Consider the following 21120-nt stretch of genomic DNA (forward strand, 5'->3'; position numbering starts at 1 on the left):
GAGAGAGAGAGAGAGAGAGAGACAGAGAGAGCTCTGGGAAATGTAGTCCAGATGCTCCACAAACTAAATGTTCTTCAAATACTTAAATTCAGTCTAAAAAGGGTGGAATATTTTATAGAGGTTCATCAGACACAACTCCACATGGATGATGTGATGGATGATAGTGTTGTGCCTGCTGGATGTGGACGTAAACTGAAGGTTGTTGTCTTAACTTTGTTTTCGCAACTCATTTCTCCTGAAAACCGAACGCTGAAACGCTGCCGATGGTCCAGTTCAGCAGGATCTGGTCTCATGTCTGTCCACATGTGACGAGAACTTCCATCACCCTCAGCACGAGAAAGACGCCGCATCATGCCAGTGCTTGTCTCTGTGTGTCATCTACAGTTTGTCCACTAGAGGGAGACAAACGCTGGAACAAAACAAGTCAGAGTTCAGACTGAAGGTCAGTGAAATGACAGATCAGCTGCAGGAAGACGTTGGCAATGTTGTTCACACCGTGTCACTTCCTGTTCCTGCGAGACAGTGTGCTGACTGTTTACATAACAAGAACATTAAACCTCTTCAGGCTTCGTGGTCCTTATTTATTTTGTGATCGGTTGTTTTATCATGTTTTATGTAGTCCGTCCAGCAGGGGGCGTAAGGCCTCCATAATACGAGCAGCAGGAACTCTTACAAACAGACAAAATCTTTTCTGCTCATTCTGATCATGAATCTTTTAATTGTCTCATGTAAACATGAACTTACAGCTGGTTTTGATAAGGACAAACATACAGTCAGAAAAATATTATTATTATTGTCAGCAGAAGAAGAATCAGTCACAGTTCAATGAGATGAAATCAGATCAATCAGACCTCAACATCCTGTTTCAGGCTCTCAAACACAAATTATTCAGTTTATTTTTTTGTTGTTTTACTGTTGTGGATTCTGAATGTTTTTCACCTTCAGAGTAAAAGTCAGAGACAGATTTTATTTAGTCTTGATGAAGAGAACGGAGGAGACGACAGAGACAATGAGAGGACAAGTCAAACACAGAGGACACACCAGGTTTGGACATCTGGAGCTGCCAGTCAAATCTGAATTCATTAACCTCCTCCGTTAATTAATTAAAGACGCGTCAGCTGCAATTAGGAGCAATTAAAGAGCTGGAATGATGCTAATCGACTCTGATGCTCGTCTGAAACACCACACAGAACAAACAGCGGAGGGCAGACCCGCTGCCTGGCAGACCACACTGAGGGAGTAACAGCCTGTCAGACCAGAACGAGGGCCAACAGAGAACCAAACTGAGCACAGGACCAGCCAGGTCAGTTAAACCCATTAAACCAGTGAAAAGGAAAATCGACTGACACAAACCAAACAGCTGAAATAAGAAACTTTACTGATAAGACGTCCTGCTGTCAGCCATCATCTTCATCATTTTGAATGATATGAATACGTATTTTTAGATTTGCACATGATTCATTTTAATCCTTTTACCATCTTGTAAACTCTGATGAAGATTCATATTATTGGTTGCTTAGATCTCATTGATCAGTGTGTGTGTATTTAATAAATAATAATGATTACCTTGTAATCCTCATCCGATGTGATGCCTTCACTGTCAGCTGACTGACTCAGTAATTAATGTGCATGATTTTTATGGATAAAGAAATAAAAACATGCACACGCACTCAGAATAAGACAGTAAGAAATATGATTTTATTAGAACTGTTAGAGAAATAAAATCACAACTTTTTCACAATAATTTTCAAAATAAATTCCAAACTCATCAAAGCTAATTTATTTTATTGACAGAACAAAAAGATTTAAAATATAAAAATGAATGTGTGAGTGTCTCTCTGTTTCCTCTTGGTGTCGCTCTGCCCTCGCTCGCCCGTCTCTCTGCTGGGATGAAGGGAATTCCCTGAACTGGGACGGCTGGAAATCCCACTGCAACACACACACGCACACACACACACACACAGAATCTGAAAGTGTTTTTCTGTTTGGAGCTGAAGGTCGACCGCTTTGTTTCCTTTCGTTTTATTTTCATTTTTCTCGCTTCTCGTCTGTTTTTCTTCTTTCTGTTCCCGACTCGCTGAGTCCCACAGAAGCCGCGGCAGAGTCGAACAATAGAGTCAGATTTCAGTAAGACACAGCGGAGGAGACGACAACATGAAGACAAACCACAGGAAATAAATAAAAACCAAATCAAGCAAATAAACCCAAATAAAACAAAATGGTGTGAATGGACTGAAGCAAAATAAAGTGACAGTACAGCACAGCAGAATGAAATGATGACAGAAACAACAGAACAAAGCAGAAGAATATGGAAGCAAAACTGGATTCTGGCTGAACCAGACTTCACTTTAAGATTGTACATTTAAACATCTAAGCGTTGGTTTATAATTTGAACAATTAAAATCTCCATTGATTTCAGATATTTGGGATATTAAAAAGAGTTGATTTTATGCCCGACGTGCTGATGAAATGATTTCATTTAACGTCCTCGAGCTTTGGCTGAATTCTCAGTTTTCTGCTCATTTAGCTGAAGTCGAGGTTTGTGCTGCTGTCTGCTGACGTCCAGCTGTGCATCGTCTGCATCGAGACTGAGACCAGGACTGAGCTCAGGACCTGATCAGGATCAGCTGATGGGGGTTCAGCTGGTCCGGAGGTTTCTAAACCTGGACCCCGTGCTGTTTGACACATTCTTGTCTGAGAAGGATTCATACTTATCAAAACATTTGGAACCGGTTCAACAGAGCACCTGCCAGGTGGGCTGTTGCAGGTCACCTCCCGTCCGGTTTCAGAGCCAGACTTCTGGTCCACCACGAAGAGTTTTCCTCTTTAAGGGAAGGTCTCAGCCTTCAGTGGACGAGTTGAGGATCAGCTGAGGTGATCGACTGGACCAACAGTACAAATCATTTACACAGCAGGATCTGGGAACACAAGGCCCAGGCTCATCCAGAGTCCACTTTAAGGTGTGTACTGCGTGTACTGTGTGTACTGCGTGTACTGTGTGTACTGCGTGTACTGTGTGTACTGCGTGTGCTATCTGGTGTGTGTCGCACTGACAGCAAGTGTGTTTCAGTTTGTTTTGAGTTTGTTGGTTCAAAATAATGAAGCTTTGAGATCAGCAGAGGTCTGATTCATACATATGTCTCACTCACACACTCACACACACACACACACTCACACACACACACACACACACACACACACACTCACACTCACACTGTGACTGTGTTGCCGCTGCTTAAACGCTTCTGTAGTTTAAACTGAGTGAATGAATGTTTTTACTTAGTCAGCCGTGTGTGCGTGTGTGTGTGTACGTGTGTGTGTGTGTGTGTGTGTGTGCGTGTGTGTGTGTGCGCGTGTGTGTGTGTGAGAGACAGCTGGCCCATCTGACTTTGCCGTGACATCTGGGAAACCCGCCGGTGTGCCGCCACAAACGCAGGTTGATGTCGCTATTTAAATGCAAATCTGTGTGTGTGTGTTGAGCATCACACACACTCACACACAAAAGGAAACACTTCACACACAATAAAAGATGAGGAGGCTTTAACACACACACACACACACACACACACACACTCTGTAAATCAGATGATCGACTGCTGTTTCCTCTTCTGCCGTCGCTGCTGATTTTTAAATGATATTAAAACATAGTTTTAATTTTAATTTTACAGGCTTAAATTCAGAATAATTTGACTTGTTTTGTTCATTGTTTGTCTGCTGTTAATTTACCGCCTGAAGGCCATAAATTCAGTCTAGCAAATCAAGTCAAATAAATGAAATAAATCAGAAAATGAAATTTATTTATTCAAACTTTAATATTTAAAAAATAATATTTTCAAAACCAAACAAAAAAATGACCAAAATGTTTTATTAAAATTCAGCGAAAAGATTTTGTTAATATAACAAAATGCTGGCGTTGAATGAAAACTATCCATCATTTCTAATTCACAGTAAAAGTCTGAGACGCTTTGACCTACACAGAATCCCATAGAGAAAACAGACGATTTTAAGAGGAGCAAAATGAATTCAGCAGGATAATAAAATGTGCGTCTGCAGGTCGCGGTGACCGATGGCCTGATGTAAGCGAGTTTCTCTTCATGTAAATGAGATCAGATGCTGCAGCTCGACTCGGCGCTGCTGACGCTTCAATCAAATGAAAGCAGGAATTCATCACCTGGAAACTGATCTGAGAACAGTTTGTGTTGTCTGGTTTACACACACGTTTTCACCGATTTTTATTTCTATGAAAACAGACGTAGAAGAATTGATTAGCAGCACGTTCTGCTTGTTTGTAAATATCTAAAATAAGTTCATCATAACCACTAAAGCTCATTTAAAAGAAAAGGTTTTCAGAGCAGAAATAAAAGAGAATTAGAATGAAAAATAAAACAAACAAATAAAAAAGGTTTTACCTGAATGCAGATGAGACGTTTGAAAAACATTTTAACAAAAACACCTGAAGGGAAAATGAAATCATATTTTAGGTCCAAATTGCAACTCAAATATAATTATAAGAGAAAAATGTGACAGAGGGAGCAGAGAGGAGAGAGGATCTCCCCTTCGTCCTCCCCCTCCTCCTCCTCCTCACCCGCCTCTCCTCCCCCTCCAGTGTCTTCAGATGCCTCAATTATTCGTCCATTCAAACTGAATTAATATTTTGTTTTTTTTGTTGTTTCGAGGTATTGATCAGGTGCGAAGGTGAATTTTGTGATTTTTAAAAATGGAAATGAAAACAAAAATAAGTGTGAAGGACATTCACTCACCAGCTCTTCATCCAGGAAGAGACGCGCTCCCTCCTCCTCTTCCTCCTCCTCCTCTTCGTCACTATTTCTTCTCTTCTTTTTCCCGTTTCTTTGTTTTCTTCGTTGTCTTCTTCTCACTTTGAATTTTCTGTTGCTGGAACAAAATGAATCCTCCTCTCTGCATTTTTCTTTTCTTCTTTTCTTTATCTTCATCTCTTCTTAGTTTGAATTTTGTTGCTGGAAATGAATTCATGTTTCTCTCCTCTTCTTCCTCTTCTCCTCCTCAGTTTATTTTCACAAATCTTTTTCCATCTCTCTCCTTTCTTCTTGTCATTTCTTCCTCTCACTTAAAACTGATTTTCTCTCCTTCTCCTCCTCTGCTCTCTCTTTTTATTCCTCCTCTCATCGTTTTTCATCTCTTCTGTCCGGATTCGGTCCACCCCTCGGAGCCTCGGAGGCCTTCGCCCCCAGAAGACAGGAGCGCCGTTACTCTGAAAAACCTGTCTCACTTCCTGTCTTTCAGATGGTGCGTTTGTAGCCTGAATGCATCCTACAGTAACAACACGCAGCGTCTCATCGCATGATGATGCTGATGTTTGGATTTTGTTTCTTATATTCAAAAACTAACGAGTCGACATTTTTACAAACAAACATCAACACATGACTCAGCAAATCAGCTCACATTGCTGACTGTCCAGCAACAAAACTTGCATTAACAACCAAATGAGGCTCCACTACCCCACGGTGTCCCCGTCCTCCTCGTCTCGGTGTCCAGAGCAGCTAGCTGCACGGCTAGCTGAGCTAACAAGCTAACAGCAGTTACAGTTAGCAGCCGTTAGCAGTTGCTTTAGATGTTAGCGTTGTATTGTCGGCATCCGTTCGTAACAGACGAGACATTCAGGGGGCGATGAGTGTGTTCTCATGTGACAGGCTGTAAGAGCGCCCCCTGCTGGCACAGGAGCTGCCGGGGTTTATCCAGCCGGGCATTTTCACTGGAGCCCTTGACGGCGCAAAAAATGTTTCCCGTCTGTGGTTTATAAAAATGGACTCAAAGCAAATAAATAAAATTAAACCTCAGCTGTGTGTGACCTTCCTCACATTAATAACCGTCGTCTGACCTTTGACCAGAGACAACTAGGTCCTCTTGCAGCCTCCTCTGCTTCTTCTGCAGTGGTTCAACAGCTAGACAGTCAGCTCCTCAACAGCACAACTTTTATTTGTTCTGCAGAAGAAGAGACTCCAGCAACATCCCTCACCAGCTTCCCATCAGCCCCACACGAGCTCTGGAAAGAGAGACAGACAGGAAGACAGAGAGACAGACAGACAGAGAGCGAGAGAGCGAGAGACAGACAGAGAGAGCGAGAGACAGACAGACAGACAGACAGAGAGAGAGAGAGAGACAGGCAGGGAGGGGGGGTGACTGTACACACTCTCTCCCTCTCTGGTTGGTTGATTCGAGTGCCCGCCTCCTCCCCCTTTCTCTTTCTCTCTCTCTCTTTCTCTCTCTCTCTCTCTCCCTCACACACACACACACACACACACTCTTTCACCTCTTCTCTCCTTATATGGCCAGGCCCCGCCCCCTGGCTGTGATGTCGTCAGCAGCTCAGAGGAAGACCCGTGGGGTTTTTGGGTTTTGGCGTCCAGTCCTGTGGGGCCGCAGGGCTGAGAGTTTTCCTCTGCTCCTCATCCCTCCATCACTGGCCTGCTTCTCCTCCTCCTCCTCTCCTCCTCCTCTCTTTGGGGAAAAGAAAAAAGACACTTTGCTTTCGCACGATTCGCCATCCAGACTCGACTCTGTTCTTCCCCTCGTTTTCTTGTCCTCTGAGGATTTTATTTTTCTTTTTCCTTTTTTCTCTTTCTCCTCCTCCTCCTTCCTTTCTTTAATGTCCAGTTTCAACATGACGGCCAAGACTGAGAATTTTTAAAAATCCTTTAAAACAAACTCTCAGAAAGGAAAGAGTGAAAAGTTAAATTAAATCTAAAAACAGACAAAAAGTTCTGCTGCTGAATAAACTCCTGGGCGACTTTCTCCCGCTCACATTTTCTTCTTCTTCTCCTTCACTCTTTCCTTCATCCTCTTTTTATTTCCTCCTCTCCCGGCTGCTTTCGGAGGCGCTTACATGGTGAAGAAAACCGGCCAGAAGCTCGAGTCTCCGTCCGACCTGCGCAGCTGCTTTTTGTTCTGCTGGATTTTTCTTTTTTCCTGTTGATTTTTCTTCTTCTTCCTCTTGTTTTGCTCCGGTGGTCGCACGGCAGCGGCGGCGGCAGCAGTGGTTGCAGCGTTGGGGCCCCGGAGATGTTCGGGATCCAGGACAACCTGCCCCGCGGGGCCACGGCCAGCATGAAGGAGGAGCCGCTGGCTGTTCGCTCCTGGATGCACTCGGCCGGCGTGGTGGACGCTAACACGGCCGCTCAGAGGTAAAGTCACCGCCGCCCGGAGGGATTCTGGGAGCTGTAGTCCCAACGGACAAACAGCCGCTCGGCAGGAAGGTTTAGATCGGGAGGAGAGGCTTTAATTTACGGGATTTCTGATCTGCTCTTTGGAAAATTTCTGATGTTTCTGAGGTCAAATATTTAAAACAGAAGACAAGTCAGAATTTATTCAAATACGAAAGATGAGATCCTTCATTTATTTATTGACTTATTTGTTAATTTTTGGGTGGAAAATTCTGCTGCTCCATTAACAAAAAATAAAGTAAAACAAAAGTAAGGAAAAGAAAAGAGAAAAGAAAAGGAATGAAGAGAAAACAGAAAAAAGAGAAAGAAAAGAAAAGGAAAGAAAAGATAAGATAATCCTTTACTGATTCCCAAAGATGAAATTTGAGAAGAGAAGAGAAAAGAAAAGAACAGAAAAGAGTTGTTTCTAATATGAGAGGGAATTAAAGACTAAATTTTCAGGTAATAAACATTTGTTCTGCAGGTCAAGCAGCCGAGTGTAAAACTTCAGGTCGTTTATTTAGAAAAAGCTTCTCAGAGCTCAGACAAAATCATTTCCTGACTTGTTCCATCGGAACAAACTTTTAGAATAATTTTTGTATTTTTTCTGGCTGAAGTTATTGTATTTATTCAGCTTCGAGCTGATCAGAGAGAACAGAACGTCACTTCTGTTATTCATCTTATTTTCCAGCTTATTTTAAAGCTGAACATCAAAAATGGAAATCAGTTTCTTACCTGAAGTGTGAATTAAAAAGAAATTGCGCTTCAGAGATTTTAAATGTCACAATTAAAACGTTTCAAATGAGTTTGATGTGAAGGTCAAAGCTTCACGTCGCCCACAGAAACGACCTGAGAATAATAAGAATATTTAATTTAGTATTTAATCTGTCCTGCAGATTGTTCAGCAGCTGATATTTTACATTTTATGAAATGATGTGTGATTTTTTTTTAATCAGCCAGAAAAGTAAAATTCCCTTAATGATCAAAGATTTCTGTCTGCAAAGTAAAGCTGATGTTTCAACTGATTTCTCACATGATCAGACCTGATGAGAGACTCACAGGAAATATCTGTTAAACTGTTAATGTTTACATTCATGTGAGTTTTATGTGTAAATTTAAATACATTTCATAAGAAGGGTGAAGATAAATTCAGAGCTTTTGAACAAGCGTGTAAAGATGTTGATATGAGCCGTGAAGCAGCTTTAAATGAATGAAAGCTTTTTGATGGAAATTCATTTTGAAACATGTTTAAAATTATTATTGTGATGAAGCAGACAGAAAAAAAATGTAATCTCGAGTTTATCATTAAGAATTCTCTCCGTGAACCGCAGCATCTAAACTGGTTTCAGAAACCGAAAGAGAAAGCGAACATCAGCAGGCAGATGAATTCAAACACGTCTCACCCGTGTTGAAACGATCACATTACGATGCAGCGTTTGTGACCGAAAACATTCGACTCTGAACGAGTTCAGCATGAAGAGTCCGGCGAAGCAGCAGCCGACACAACGAGGCGTGAAATGTCGCAGGACGATGCAGGCGCACGGCAAAGTTTGGTTTTAATCAGTCAAATTGTTTAAAGATTTGAGAGAGGAAGCAGAACCGAGCATTAACAAACATTAACGAACATTAATGAACATTAATGAACACTAAATGAACATTAACAAACATTAACGAACATTAATGAACATTAACAAACACTATTGAACATTAACAAACATTAACGAACATTAATGAACATTAATGAACACTAAATGAACATTAACAAACATTAACGAACATTAATGAACATTAACAAACACTATTGAACATTAACAAACATTAACGAACATTAACAAACATTAACAAACACTATTGAACATTAACAAACATTAACGAACATCAAAAGCTTTGCAGTCAAACATTAGTTTTCTCCTCTGGAAGCTCTTCGTGTTGAACTGTAAAATTGTGAACCTCTCAGATGTTCCGACTCGTATTTTAATGAGCAAATGTGTTTGCAGTCGAGGTCAAAGCTGCAGTTTGACTTCTTGATTATGAATATTTATCGAGTATGTGATGATTTTAATATTCCCTGCAGTTTGAAACATGTTGTTGTCAACATGATTCATTCATGTGGAGGTTAAAGCCTGGAGCTTCGTGTCACATCTCACTCGACTTTCTCCTGTTTTCATGAATATTTTCCTTCAGTTCACAGTTCAGTGTGCACCTTTAATGAACACTGAAAGGTGTTTGAGGTCAAAGCTGACGTTTTATTCCTGATCACAGATGAACATGTTTCTCGTTTCTCCGTGTTGGAGGAAACAGTTCATCCTCGCCGAGCGTCTCTTCTGTTATTTCAACACGTCTCATGAAGGACTCGTTGGCCGATAACACGTTGGACTGCAGTTAACCTGCACTCCTCTGAGGAGCGTTTGAATGTAACCATCGTCAGCGTGAGGAAATGATCTGACACCTGGTGGGCGGGGCCACAGCCCTGACCGAACACGCCTGAAACACGTATGACTTCCCACTAAAAATGAAAACAACTTCCGATGAGCTCTGATGAATTCACACAACTCACGACTTTGCAACAAGTTTGTATTCCAACTTTACACGTTAAGCGTCCGTTTGACGCCCTGAGTCGCCGACGAACATCACATTTAGAGTCTGCAAATTTCTACAGTTGAATCCGAAGACTTTATGGAGTCAGTTTTCAATAAATACAATCTGCCTGTCTGCCTGTCTGCCTGTCTGCCTGTCTCTCTCTCAGCGGGGTGGGTTTAGCCCGTGCTCACTTTGAGAAGCAGCCTCCGTCCAACCTGAGGAAGTCCAACTTCTTCCACTTCGTGCTGGCGCTGTACGACCGGCAGGGTCAGCCGGTGGAGATCGAACGCACCACCTACGTGGACTTTGTGGAGAAAGAGAAGGTGAGGGAGGAGGGAGGAGCTGGGACACAAACCAAACGCACCTCGTGGTCTTCACTAACACACACACACACACACACACACACACACGTGCACCCTCACAGAGAAGATCAGGTGTCAGAAACCAAACGCACCCATCGGTTTGTCTTCTCGTGTCCAGGAGCCGACCGGAGAGAAGACCAACAACGGGATCCACTACAAACTGCAGCTGCTCTACAGCAACGGTGGGTGTGCTCGCTTCCCTCCTCAGAGCTGCACGTTAAAGCTTCACAGAGAGCAATAACCAGCATGTGAACGATGTCTGTGTGTGCAGGAGTGAGAACAGAGCAGGACCTCTACGTCCGGCTGATCGACTCCATGACCAAACAGGTGAGGTATTAATCACTGATTGTCACATTGCCAACCGTCTGTATTGCTTCAGCTGCTCTCACACATTAAATATAAAGTTTGATCAATCGGCAGTCCAATCAGATTGATCAGCAGCAGACTGAGTGATGGTCGACGCTAACAATAACGAGAGAGAGAGTTTTCAAAATAAGAGCATGTCTATCCTCTGAGCTGTCAGATTCACTTTCAGGCCGACTTCTCTTTGACACCTGAAACTTTTCCTGACAGTTCGTTGTTTCCTTGGTCAGAGTATTCCTCTTCCTCCTCCTCCTCCTCCTCCTGGTTCACACTGAAATACTTCTGATATATTTCCTGGATGTTCTTTTAAATCCAGACTGCTGGTCAGCGATCAACCTGAGCTGTTCTGTTGGCCAGGTAATAAATGTCCACTTACTGAGTTAATTTATTAATAAATCAGATTAACGTTGTAAAATGCTGGCAGCGCCCCCTACATGCAGCAGCATTCATTACAGCCACGGTGAGTCTTAAAGCTGAACCAGCTCGTTAACTCATCGTAAAACACACTTCATTCAGACAGACAGAAAGCAAATAATACTCAGCAAAACCATCTCGGTTTCCGTTTCCACAGTCGTCTCTGCTCTGAAATGTTCCTGCTCTTTCTGTCCTCCGAGACTCTCCTCGGGGTCCAAGGTCTCGGTCCGGACTCCATGGCTAGCTGAGCTAACGGTAGCTGTAGCTATGACCAGTGAGCAGCAGCTGGCACTTAGTCTGTGTTGTTGGAGCTTTTGAATTCTGGCCATATTTGACATGTTGTTCCTTTCAGTGTTCCCACACTGGAAGACGCAATCCGGTTTCGTTAGGAGATGACTGAGTGACTGTGTTGACTTCAGCTCTTTTCATGAAGTGAGTTTGTGTGAAGAATGAAAACGAGTGAAATCATTTTTATTCTCTAATTTTCCACAGCAGACTGAGTCATTTGATAACTGAGTAATGCAGGAAAGTGCAGGGCCTGTAAGGCGTGACTCGTTCCTGCGTGTTGTAACAAGACGATAATGAGTTTCCTGTTTTTATATTTGATCATCTCGTGTTGCTTGTCTTATGCTGTGGTTGTTTCCCTGTGAGCCGAGTATCAGGGTGAATAAATCTGTTGTTCTAGAGTCGACACACACACATCAGAGTGATTCCTGTTTGACTGACTGTCGCTGACGATGAACGAGATGCTGCCGACTGTCTGTGATCGCAGGTAGCCATCTGTTCCCACTGAAAACACGATGACAGGCTTGTTACAGCCTCACCTCGACAGCAAACAGACTGCAGACCCGACTTCCACTGTCAGACGCACGGCTGCTAACATGCTGCTTCGTCTTTGCTGAGACTGAAAGTCAGCTGGTTTAAACGGCGAGCGGTCCAATCACATCTCTTCCTGTTCTGCTGCGTGGATTTAAGGCTCAGTGTTTGGTTTCTGGTTCTGGTGAGAAGATTTTGTCGAGTTTGTCCAGTTAAACGAACAGATTCCTGAGTTTGTTTGATCTGCACAGGTGTGTAGGTCCTTCACAGGGTAAACTGTAAAAATACAGCATTCAAGTTAGGCCACATGTACTTTACAGATGCTTTGCCAATAATCAATATTTGTACATGTGAGACTAAAGTATTAAAACACATTGCTAAAAGTTCAGCAACGGTTTTGAAGCATGTGTTCAACACACCCCGTCTTATGCCTCAAGTCAGAATGAAACGTGTCACCAGTCCCGACCTCCAGAGGATGAATCCTTTAGAGCTCCCCAACACAAACACGCTCCAACAGCGCCACCCTCAGGACAAGCTTTACATTTTTAGACCCACTTCAGGTCAGACTGGACCAACGCGTCAGTCATCAGGATGGTGGCTGTAATGAGCCATGCAGCCAGAAGGGGGCGCTGGCGGGACTGCAGCCTGGTGGTTTCCACACTGATAACAAATGGTTCAGTCAGTCTTCTCTCTCTCCGTCGTACAGTCATGGAAACCAGCAGCTGAAGCATTAAAAGCTAACGAGTCATTCAATTAGTGATGTTTTAACGAGCGTGCCCGTCAGGCGTCGTTTGCGTCATGTGATCCGTTCTTTGTGAAAAAAGGCTTTTCATGCGTTTGGTTCCAGCTGTTTCATATGAGTATCTGCAGGCTGCAGCTGTAATGAAACACTGAGTGGATCAAATGTTTGCCCTCAGTTCTGTCTGCTCACTTCACACACACTCAGCTCACTCAGGCTAATCACTAATAATGACTCATAATTGAGACAAATGAAACGAGCCTTTAATTGAGTTGTTTCTGCTGCCAGCAGACACGAAGGAGGAGGAGGAGTGGATCACATCATCATACCTGTGTGTGTGTGTGTGTGTGTGTGTTTCAGCCCATCATCTACGAAGGTCAGGATAAGAATCCAGAAATGTGCCGAGTTCTGCTGACCCATGAGATCATGTGCAGGTAAGAACGTCTACCTGTGCGCCACACACACTGTACCTGTAAGAAAGAGTCTTCACAGATCCAACAATTTGGACTGGCTCAGTCGCCAAGCCTGGTCCGAATACACCGCACCTGGTCGCACCTGGCCCTAGCTGTCACACCTGGTGCCAATAAACATGAGGACGGTGACACCTGGTCCAAACAAACTGGAGGAGCCAGGTGTCACCCTGCCTGTACAACCAGAGACCTTCAGTAAAACAACAGGACCACAGCGGAAGTGGGTCCATGAAGACTTCTAAGCTGCACTACTAGTACTATGTACTGCAGTACCTACCATGTACTGTAAAAACAAAGAAGTACTGACTGAGTATTTTCTCTGAGCAAAGACAAATGAAGTGACAGTTTTTCATTATTCTGTCTTCGTCCCTCCGTCAGTCGCTGCTGCGATAAGAAGAGCTGTGGAAACAGAAACGAGACGCCGTCAGACCCCGTCATCATCGACAGGTAACAGATACTCACACACACACACCATTTTAATGTCTGTGTGTGTGTGTGTGTGTTATTGTAATTCAAAGCAGATGTGTAAATCCCTGTGTTTATAATTCACATCAACACGTCAGAGTTTCTGTGGTGATGCTGTCATCAGTGTGGACACGTGGTAGAGACGTGTGTCAGGTGGTACAGGAAGCACTGTGTGTGTGCGTGTGCATGAGTGTGTGTACTGAACACAGGCCTGTCACTGAGACTGTGTGTGTGTCGGGTCTGAGAGCCGTCGCTCCACTCGCTTGACTGATGAGGAGATTCTGATTCACTGCTGTTAATGAGCTGCTGCTGTAGACAGACAGACAGACAGACAGACAGACAGACAGGCGGACAGACAGGCGGACAGACAGACAGACAGATAGACAGACAGACAGGCAGACAGACAGGCGGACAGACGGACAGACAGATAGACAGACAGACAGGCAGACAGATGGACAGACAGACAGACAGACAGACAGACAGACAGACAGACGGACAGACAGATAGACAGATCGACAGATAGACAGACAGACAGATAGACAGGCAGACAGACAGACAGACAGACAGATGGACAGACAGACAGAGACAGACAGACAGATAGACAGGCAGACAGACAGACAGACAGACAGAGACAGACAGACAGATAGACAGGCAGACAGACAGACAGACAGACAGATGGACAGACAGACGGACAGACAGATAGACAGATAGACAGACAGACAGACAGATGGACAGACAGACAGACAGACAGATAGACAGACAGACAGGCAGGCGGACAGATAGACAGACAGACAGACAGACAGACAGACAGACAGACAGACAGACGGACAGACAGATAGACAGACAGATCGACAGATAGACAGACAGACGGACAGATGGACAGACAGACAGATAGACAGATAGACAGACAGACAGACAGATGGACAGACAGACGGACAGACAGATCGACAGATAGACGGACAGACGGACAGACAGACAGACAGACGGACAGACAGACAGATAGACAGACAGACAGACAGACGGACAGACAGATGGACAGACAGACAGACAGACGGACAGACAGACGGACAGACAGACAGACAGACAGATAGTGGTGTGATGCTATAAAACATGTTAATATTGATGTATGTCATAAACTGAGATTTTAATCCTTTTGAGTGTGTGGCTGATTTATCCCAGTGAAACCGGTTTGTGATTTGGCTTTGGAGGCAGCAGAGTGTTTTACTGTGCCGACTGCTCCGGAGGGGAGCAGTTAGGAGTGTGATGGCAGCGTCCAGGATTGTGTTTGCTGACATTTTGTCGGTTCCTACAGTATGAGCTCGTGTGGCGAGTCGTGTGCTGAAGGTAAAGATGGTGGCGGGTCAGACGAAGGTGACGTGAACCCTCCTGACGTCCTACATGGCTTCTGCTGCACCGCCCGATAATAACACAGAAACACTGTGTTGAAGTGCTCCTTCCCCTCCTCCCCTCCTCCCTGCTGCGTCTCCTCCTCCCCTCCACCTCCCCTCCTCTCTTCTGTCCCAGGAGGAATCATACACTCTCCTCTCCTCTTTTCACCTCCCCCTCCTCCTCCTCTCCTCTCGTCCTCCCCCTGAGTATTAATCTCATTGCTCCCTCCCCCCTTCCCTTCTCTCTCTCTCTTTTCTCTGAGGCTGTGGAGGGAGGAGGGGGAGTAAAAGCATGGGAGGAAGGTGGATGGATGGAGGGATGGATGTGACTGCTGCAGCCTTTTGAAAAGAGAAGTGGTGATATTACAGCAGCTCTTTTTTCTCCCCCCGCCTGCTGAAATGCATGATGGGAAGGTCTCCTGTGAGTTCGGCGGCGTCCAGTGAACAGGAAACATGTCAGGGTCAGACTGAGCTGCTGAGAGTACAAACACACTCAGACCTGCCTTCTATTCAAGAAGCAGTCGCTGTTTTACATCCAGACCTCAGTCTCATGATTTCAAACCACCTCGACAGGAATCATCTGAGAGATTTAAGTTGAGCAGAGCAGAGCAGAATGAGGTCAGTTTTGTCTCTGTGCAGCCATCAGGTGACCAACACAGTCCCAACCACATTTTAATTATTATACTGCTGCTAATTTGCCTCATCAGATAAAATAATTGGAAAAATAATTATTGTCAGGATGCTCAAAGGTGGACCAACACGTGCAGCTCAGCAGCCCTGAGCTTCAAAGTGTGACGCTCTTCTTTCTCGTCTCGAGACACCTTTTCACCTGCCGGGCCCCTGCAGCAAGTTAGCAATACACAACATCCACTTGGACTTTCAAAATAAAGCTTTCACATGTGATGACAGACTTTGACTTTTGGACTATTAATGTTGTCCAATGATCACAGTCTTGTTTCATTTTGGCACCAAAACTACTTCTTTCAGGAAACATCATGCTCTTTGGTTAAAATAGCTTACATTCTGGACTGTTCATATCCTGTTTATCAACTGTTGCCTAACCATGACCTCCCTCTTTTTATAACGCTTTACTGAGTAGTTTTAGTGTCTAAATCCAACCAGACCTCAACCACAGAGGCTGCAGATGTGATCCGCACAGAACTCTCAGGTTTTAGTTTTCAGAAAACCATGTCACAGGAAAATAGTAATATTGATATTTTCATTATTAACATTTTGCTTTGGACGTGAATATTTTTTAGATCAACATTTCATTTTTATGTTGGAAAACAAAACACTGAAGTGCAGTTTAACATCTTGATAGAACAGGCTTGTGTCATCTGTAAACATGAAGATTTTTGAACAGGCGTTGGTCTTAGCTGTTGGACAGCAGCTTCCATGTGTGTTCAGTCCCTGTCCTACGACGTCCAGACGTTCACTGCATCCCTGACTAACACTCCTTACACATAAATTCACATTTTCTGTAGTTTCGGTTTCTCTTTGATTTTCTTTTTTTTGCAGAAAAATTCACACTCATCCAGCTTTCCCTCTGGGGTCTTCTCCTTGGTTTCTGCCTTCTAAAAGGCAGTTTTTCCTCTCCATTGTCGCCAAGTGCTTGCTCATGGGGGCGGAGTTGGGTCTCTCTGTCCTAAAAATTTGGAGGGTTTGAGCTAGACTTGATCTAATTGTGTCAAGAGACAACTTCTCTTGTGTTTTGGTGCTATATAAATAAACTGAACTGAACACACTTCAGAAAAGGGAAGGAAGTGACTTTGGGAGTGGTGGTTCAGTTTGAGCAGAACATCTTTTTCTCCAGTGAGCGTCCAGTAACTGTTGCTGTTGCGGCCTCCTGAAGGCCCCCATCCCGCAGGTTGGGCCTCACTGCTGTGGTGTTTCAGGCTCTTTGTTCTGTGTAAAGACAGAAGCCTTTGAGGGTCAGTCGTGATGGGACAATCTCCCCTCTGAACGCTGCCTGTGAGAATGTTTGAACAGGCTGATCTTCAGTCAGTTTCGCATCGCTCTGCCCTCAGAAATGTCTCACAGGTGAGATTTCGTCTCGATCTCTCGTCTGCCTGTTTGTAACTGATGATGATGATGATGGACCAGCTCTCATCTTTTCACGCTCTCGCTCTGAATACCAGATGTGAGAATTTTTTTGTGGTGGTGCTGGGGTACAATCTCCTGTCTACGAGTGTCTCTGGTGTCTGCAGCGTGGGATTATGGGAGGACGACGTGCTGTCAATCATTTGGAGGGCGTAGGTGTGATTTCCCTCTCATGCTGCAGGTTGGTTTTGGATGGAATCTCATTACTGGCCGTGTTTCAGGGTGACTGACAGCAGAATAATGTTTGGGGCCCCAGGAGGGCCCCCGGCCAGCTAAATGTTAAATGTATGAATGCATGGGAGTCAATGGAGAGATGAAGTGTAGCTGAATATTTTTTTATTCCTGGGAAACAGTCGCAGAATGAGGAGTGTGACCCTGAACGCACCGCCTGCTGCTGTTTCAAACACAACCGGCAGAGTTTAAATTAATTTCAGATCAACACGCATTTTACATTTCATTAAGACTGCAGTTCATTAGAGACAAATCCCACAGTAAAATTCATGAGATAAACAGAAATGTTTAGTAGTTGTGTTTAAAGTCAATATGTGAGTAAAAAGAGAAAGATTTTTTTGCTCGTCATTTTGTTATAGTTTGACAACATAATCTAATTTCATGTATCTATGCTGGAAAATATCCTTCATTATTAATATTAATGAAATATTAATATTTCATTAATATTTATATTTCATACACAGTGTTGTATTTGCTTTGGTTGATGTCACATCGCAGAGTGTAAATCACAGCTCAGGACAGACGAAGTGATGAGTTTCATCTGCTTTCCGTTCAGTCTCTGACTCTGCAGGAAGTGGAACCGTTAGCTTTAGAGGAATAATGGAGTCTGAACTTTGTTGGAAACATGTGGGATGATGGGAGTACACGGCTCTACAGGTTATATCACACACTCGTCTTTAGACGAAGTGCTGCAGATTATATTTTTAGGGACGTTTTGAATTCAGTTGTTCCACTGCAGTGATTTTTCACTGTCAGATGTTCTTCATCAGTCTGCCTCCATCAGTGAGCCCTGCTGTCCTGGAGGACTGAGGATCCTGTTAGTCAAACCGGTCAAACTTGATTCTCTCCAGTATCAGAATCGCCCCCACATCAGTGCAGCCCCCCTGCTGAGCCGTTCTCCAGGCACACCCTGCGACAGCCTGAATCCTTACAGCCTCGACTCAGGGAGAAAAGCTCCACACAGTACTGTTCTGAGCGTGTGTGTGTGAGGTGTTAGAGGTGATGTATTGATCGTCTTGTTCATCATTAGACATCAGACGCTCTGATGGAGGAGACACACACCGACTTTACAACCAAATCTCTCCTCTCCTCTTTAACCTCACACACTGATCCTCCTCGACACCTCCTGCTCTCCTCCTTTTCACTTCATCCCCTCCTCCTCCTCTTTTTTCCTCCTCCTCCTTCCTTCTTTCTTCCTCTTGTTTCCCTCCCTGCTCATCAAGCATGAAAGAAGGAGAAACAAACAACAAGAGCGAGAGGAGAGAAAGAAGGAAAGAAGAAAAGAGGGAAGCATGAAATAAATCTCCTGCATCTAATTGGTATTTAACAGGTGTTTCCCTGAGTGTGTGTGTGTGAGTCTGTGTGAGTGTGAGTGTGTGTGTGTGAGTGTGTGTGTGAGTGTGTGTGTGAGTGTGTGTGTGAGTGTGTGTGTGAGTCTGTGTGAGTGTGAGTGAGTGTGTGTGTGTGAGTGTGTGCGTGAGTGTGTGTGTGTGTGTGTGTGAGTCTGTGTGAGTGTGTGTGAGTCTGTGTGAGTGTGAGTCTGTGTGTGAGTGTGTGTGTGTGAGTGTGTGTGTGAGTCTGTGTGTGAGTGTGTGCGTGAGTGTGTGTGTGTGTGTGTGAGTGTGTGTGAGTCTGTGTGTGTGTGTGTGTGTGTGAGTGTGTGTGAGTGTGAGTGTGTGTGTGTGAGTGTGTGTGTGAGTCTGTGTGTGAGTGTGTGTGTGACTCTGTGTGTGTGTGAGTGTGAGTGTGTGTGCGTGTGTGTGTGCTGCTGCTGGTATTTCAGGATTCAGTTTTGCGTTGCATCAGATGGACTAATTAACTCCAAAGGTCTCTCACACACACAGTTTGATTGACAGCTGTGTGTTTCTGTGCTTTATTTTGTTGTTTGTTTATTATTGTTCCTGTTAACGAGCTCTTAACGAGGCATCTGTTAACGAGGCGTCTGACAAAACAATGTGTGCTTTGTTGGATGATGTCATTGACGTGACCTTCAGCTCAGGTGTTTTCTGTGCTGGTCTACTTGGTTGCCGTCCAGGCTGCTGTTGCTCATCCACGGTGATTTTGAGACAGAAGTTTCCTTTAAAGCTGTTAATATCTCCGATCATCTGCAGCAAATTAAAGTTTGACATTTTTTAAATTTTCCTTTCATCTTCTTTCCTGGTTCTGCCCATCAGCCGAGTCTTAATGAGAAAAGCCTTAATGAGAATCTGTCTTAACGAGAACAAGAAGGACTTAGGGAGAATCATCTTTAATAAGAATAAAACTCAGCTGATGTTTGATTGGTTCTCACACAGGACCAGCGTGTGATTGGTCAGAGCCTCGGGCTGTAACGTGAAACCTGAGACAGACAGGAAGCGGCTCAGCAGGATGAGCAGCGCTTCATGAAATGAGATCAATTGAATATGTAAATGAGCTCTCTCATTCAGACATGAAGAAAAACCCAGAAAACAAAACAAAAAAATCACTTCCTGTCTGTCAGCCAATCGGCATGTGATTGTTTCACAGTGACAGTTTAACAAGGTCACCTGCAGAGAGCAGAAGAACCAGCAGACCAGGTTCCTCAGGGTTCTCTCTGTCTCGCATGTGTTTAAAACCAAACCATCAAACTTACCTTCTGTTAACTCAGGTCGGACTCAAACCAACAACACGTCTGTCTCTCACGACTTCCTGTCTGCGGCTCTGAGCTCAGAGGTCACAGGTAAACGTAAGTTTACCTTCAGGTTTACTCCTGACTCACAGCAGCAGATACAACAGATTTGTACTTCAGCGTTGGTCTGATGGCTAATAAACGTCCTCCTCCTCCTCACTGTGATGAAGAACAGAAGGAGATGAGGAGTTGTCCGTTTTCATTTTCTGCAGAGAGAGATGATGGACTCCTCATTATCTCATTTAATTATCTTCTCCTCCTCCTCCTCTTCCTCCTTCTTATCCCCCCTACATCACAGTGTCTGGAAATCCAGGATGAGGTTCTCCAGGCCTGGAAAACAAGTGTGTGTTTGTGTGTGTGTGTGCGTGTGTGTGTGCGTGTGAATGCAGTGATTGACAGCTGACATTAAGTTGTTTAGCGGTAAAATGTCAAAGTCTGAATATCCCTGTCGCTCTGTGTGACCCTGTCTGTCTGCCGTAGGAGGAGGAAGTTAAATCTTCTGTCAGACGTGGATCATAAATTTGTGTTCTTTGTTTGGTTCGGGGATTTAATCTGAATCTCAGTTTAACATCACGAAATTCGACAACAAGCTTTTCGTGTCACCTTTCGTAGAGAAAATGAAAGCTCAGAGTTCGTGATCGCAAGCCGATAATCGAGACAATAAATAAAGACGATAAATTAAGCCAAGTTAAACGAAGGCAGAATTTACTCCACATCATCAGAATCTTTTTTTGTTTATGATACAACCTCCTTCAACGTGTGTCCATCTCTGTAATGAGGACAGGAACTCACCTGTCAGCCAGGTGAGTCTGTGGCTCAGGTGTGAGCTGTTCACTCAGAATCCCACCTGTCCAAAGTGAAAAGCTCTGACATCTCTGGAGCCAGACATCAGCTGTACATGCTGGAACTACTTTCAACTGAAGAAATAGTCCCGATGAAACTTTGCTCACCTGCATGTTTCACATTTGGATGTCCCAACCCTTCAGGCCAATCAGAGGTTTCCATAGAAGTGAGTGAGGATGCATTTTAAAGGATCATTCCGCTGAAGTTCTGTCCCAGCCTGTGCCCAGATGATGTCTCTCCAGGTGCATCAGGGGAAATGTAGGCTCCACATCTGCGGAGTGTGTTTTCCTGAGGAGACACAGTGAATCCCTGCAGGTCTGACGTAACACCTGGTACCTGATCTGGTACCTGATCTGGTACCACTTCCACAGCTGGGACACAGCTGGACTGCATTTTATCTCTCCTTGACCTCATCTCCTCATTGCTGTGTGTGTGTGTGTGTGTGTGTTATAACAGCTGGTACTGATGCCATGTGACACACACACTCAATGACTTTTCAAAAGTATGCAAAATCACATATTTTG

The 21120-nt window shown here is 44.1% G+C and overlaps 1 protein-coding gene across 4 annotated transcripts in view; it reads left to right on the forward strand.

Moving 5' to 3' along the window:
• The first annotated feature begins 6776 nt into the window (after positions 1–6776).
• Positions 6777–21120, forward strand: part of LOC124053062 (transcription factor COE3-like) — a 34005-nt gene continuing 19661 nt past the window's right edge. For all 4 annotated transcript variants that reach the window (XM_046378023.1, XM_046378025.1, XM_046378024.1 and 1 more), the window contains exons 1-6: positions 6777–7160; positions 9925–10081; positions 10239–10302; positions 10392–10447; positions 12813–12886; positions 13301–13369. In XM_046378023.1, the coding sequence (XP_046233979.1) occupies positions 7039–7160; positions 9925–10081; positions 10239–10302; positions 10392–10447; positions 12813–12886; positions 13301–13369 (542 nt within the window). In that variant the 5' untranslated portion in view covers positions 6777–7038. The remainder of the gene's footprint in view (positions 7161–9924; positions 10082–10238; positions 10303–10391; positions 10448–12812; positions 12887–13300; positions 13370–21120) is intronic.

The sequence above is a fragment of the Scatophagus argus genome, chromosome 21 (genome assembly GCF_020382885.2).
Source record: "Scatophagus argus isolate fScaArg1 chromosome 21, fScaArg1.pri, whole genome shotgun sequence".
Taxonomy (NCBI): Eukaryota; Metazoa; Chordata; class Actinopteri; family Scatophagidae; genus Scatophagus; species Scatophagus argus.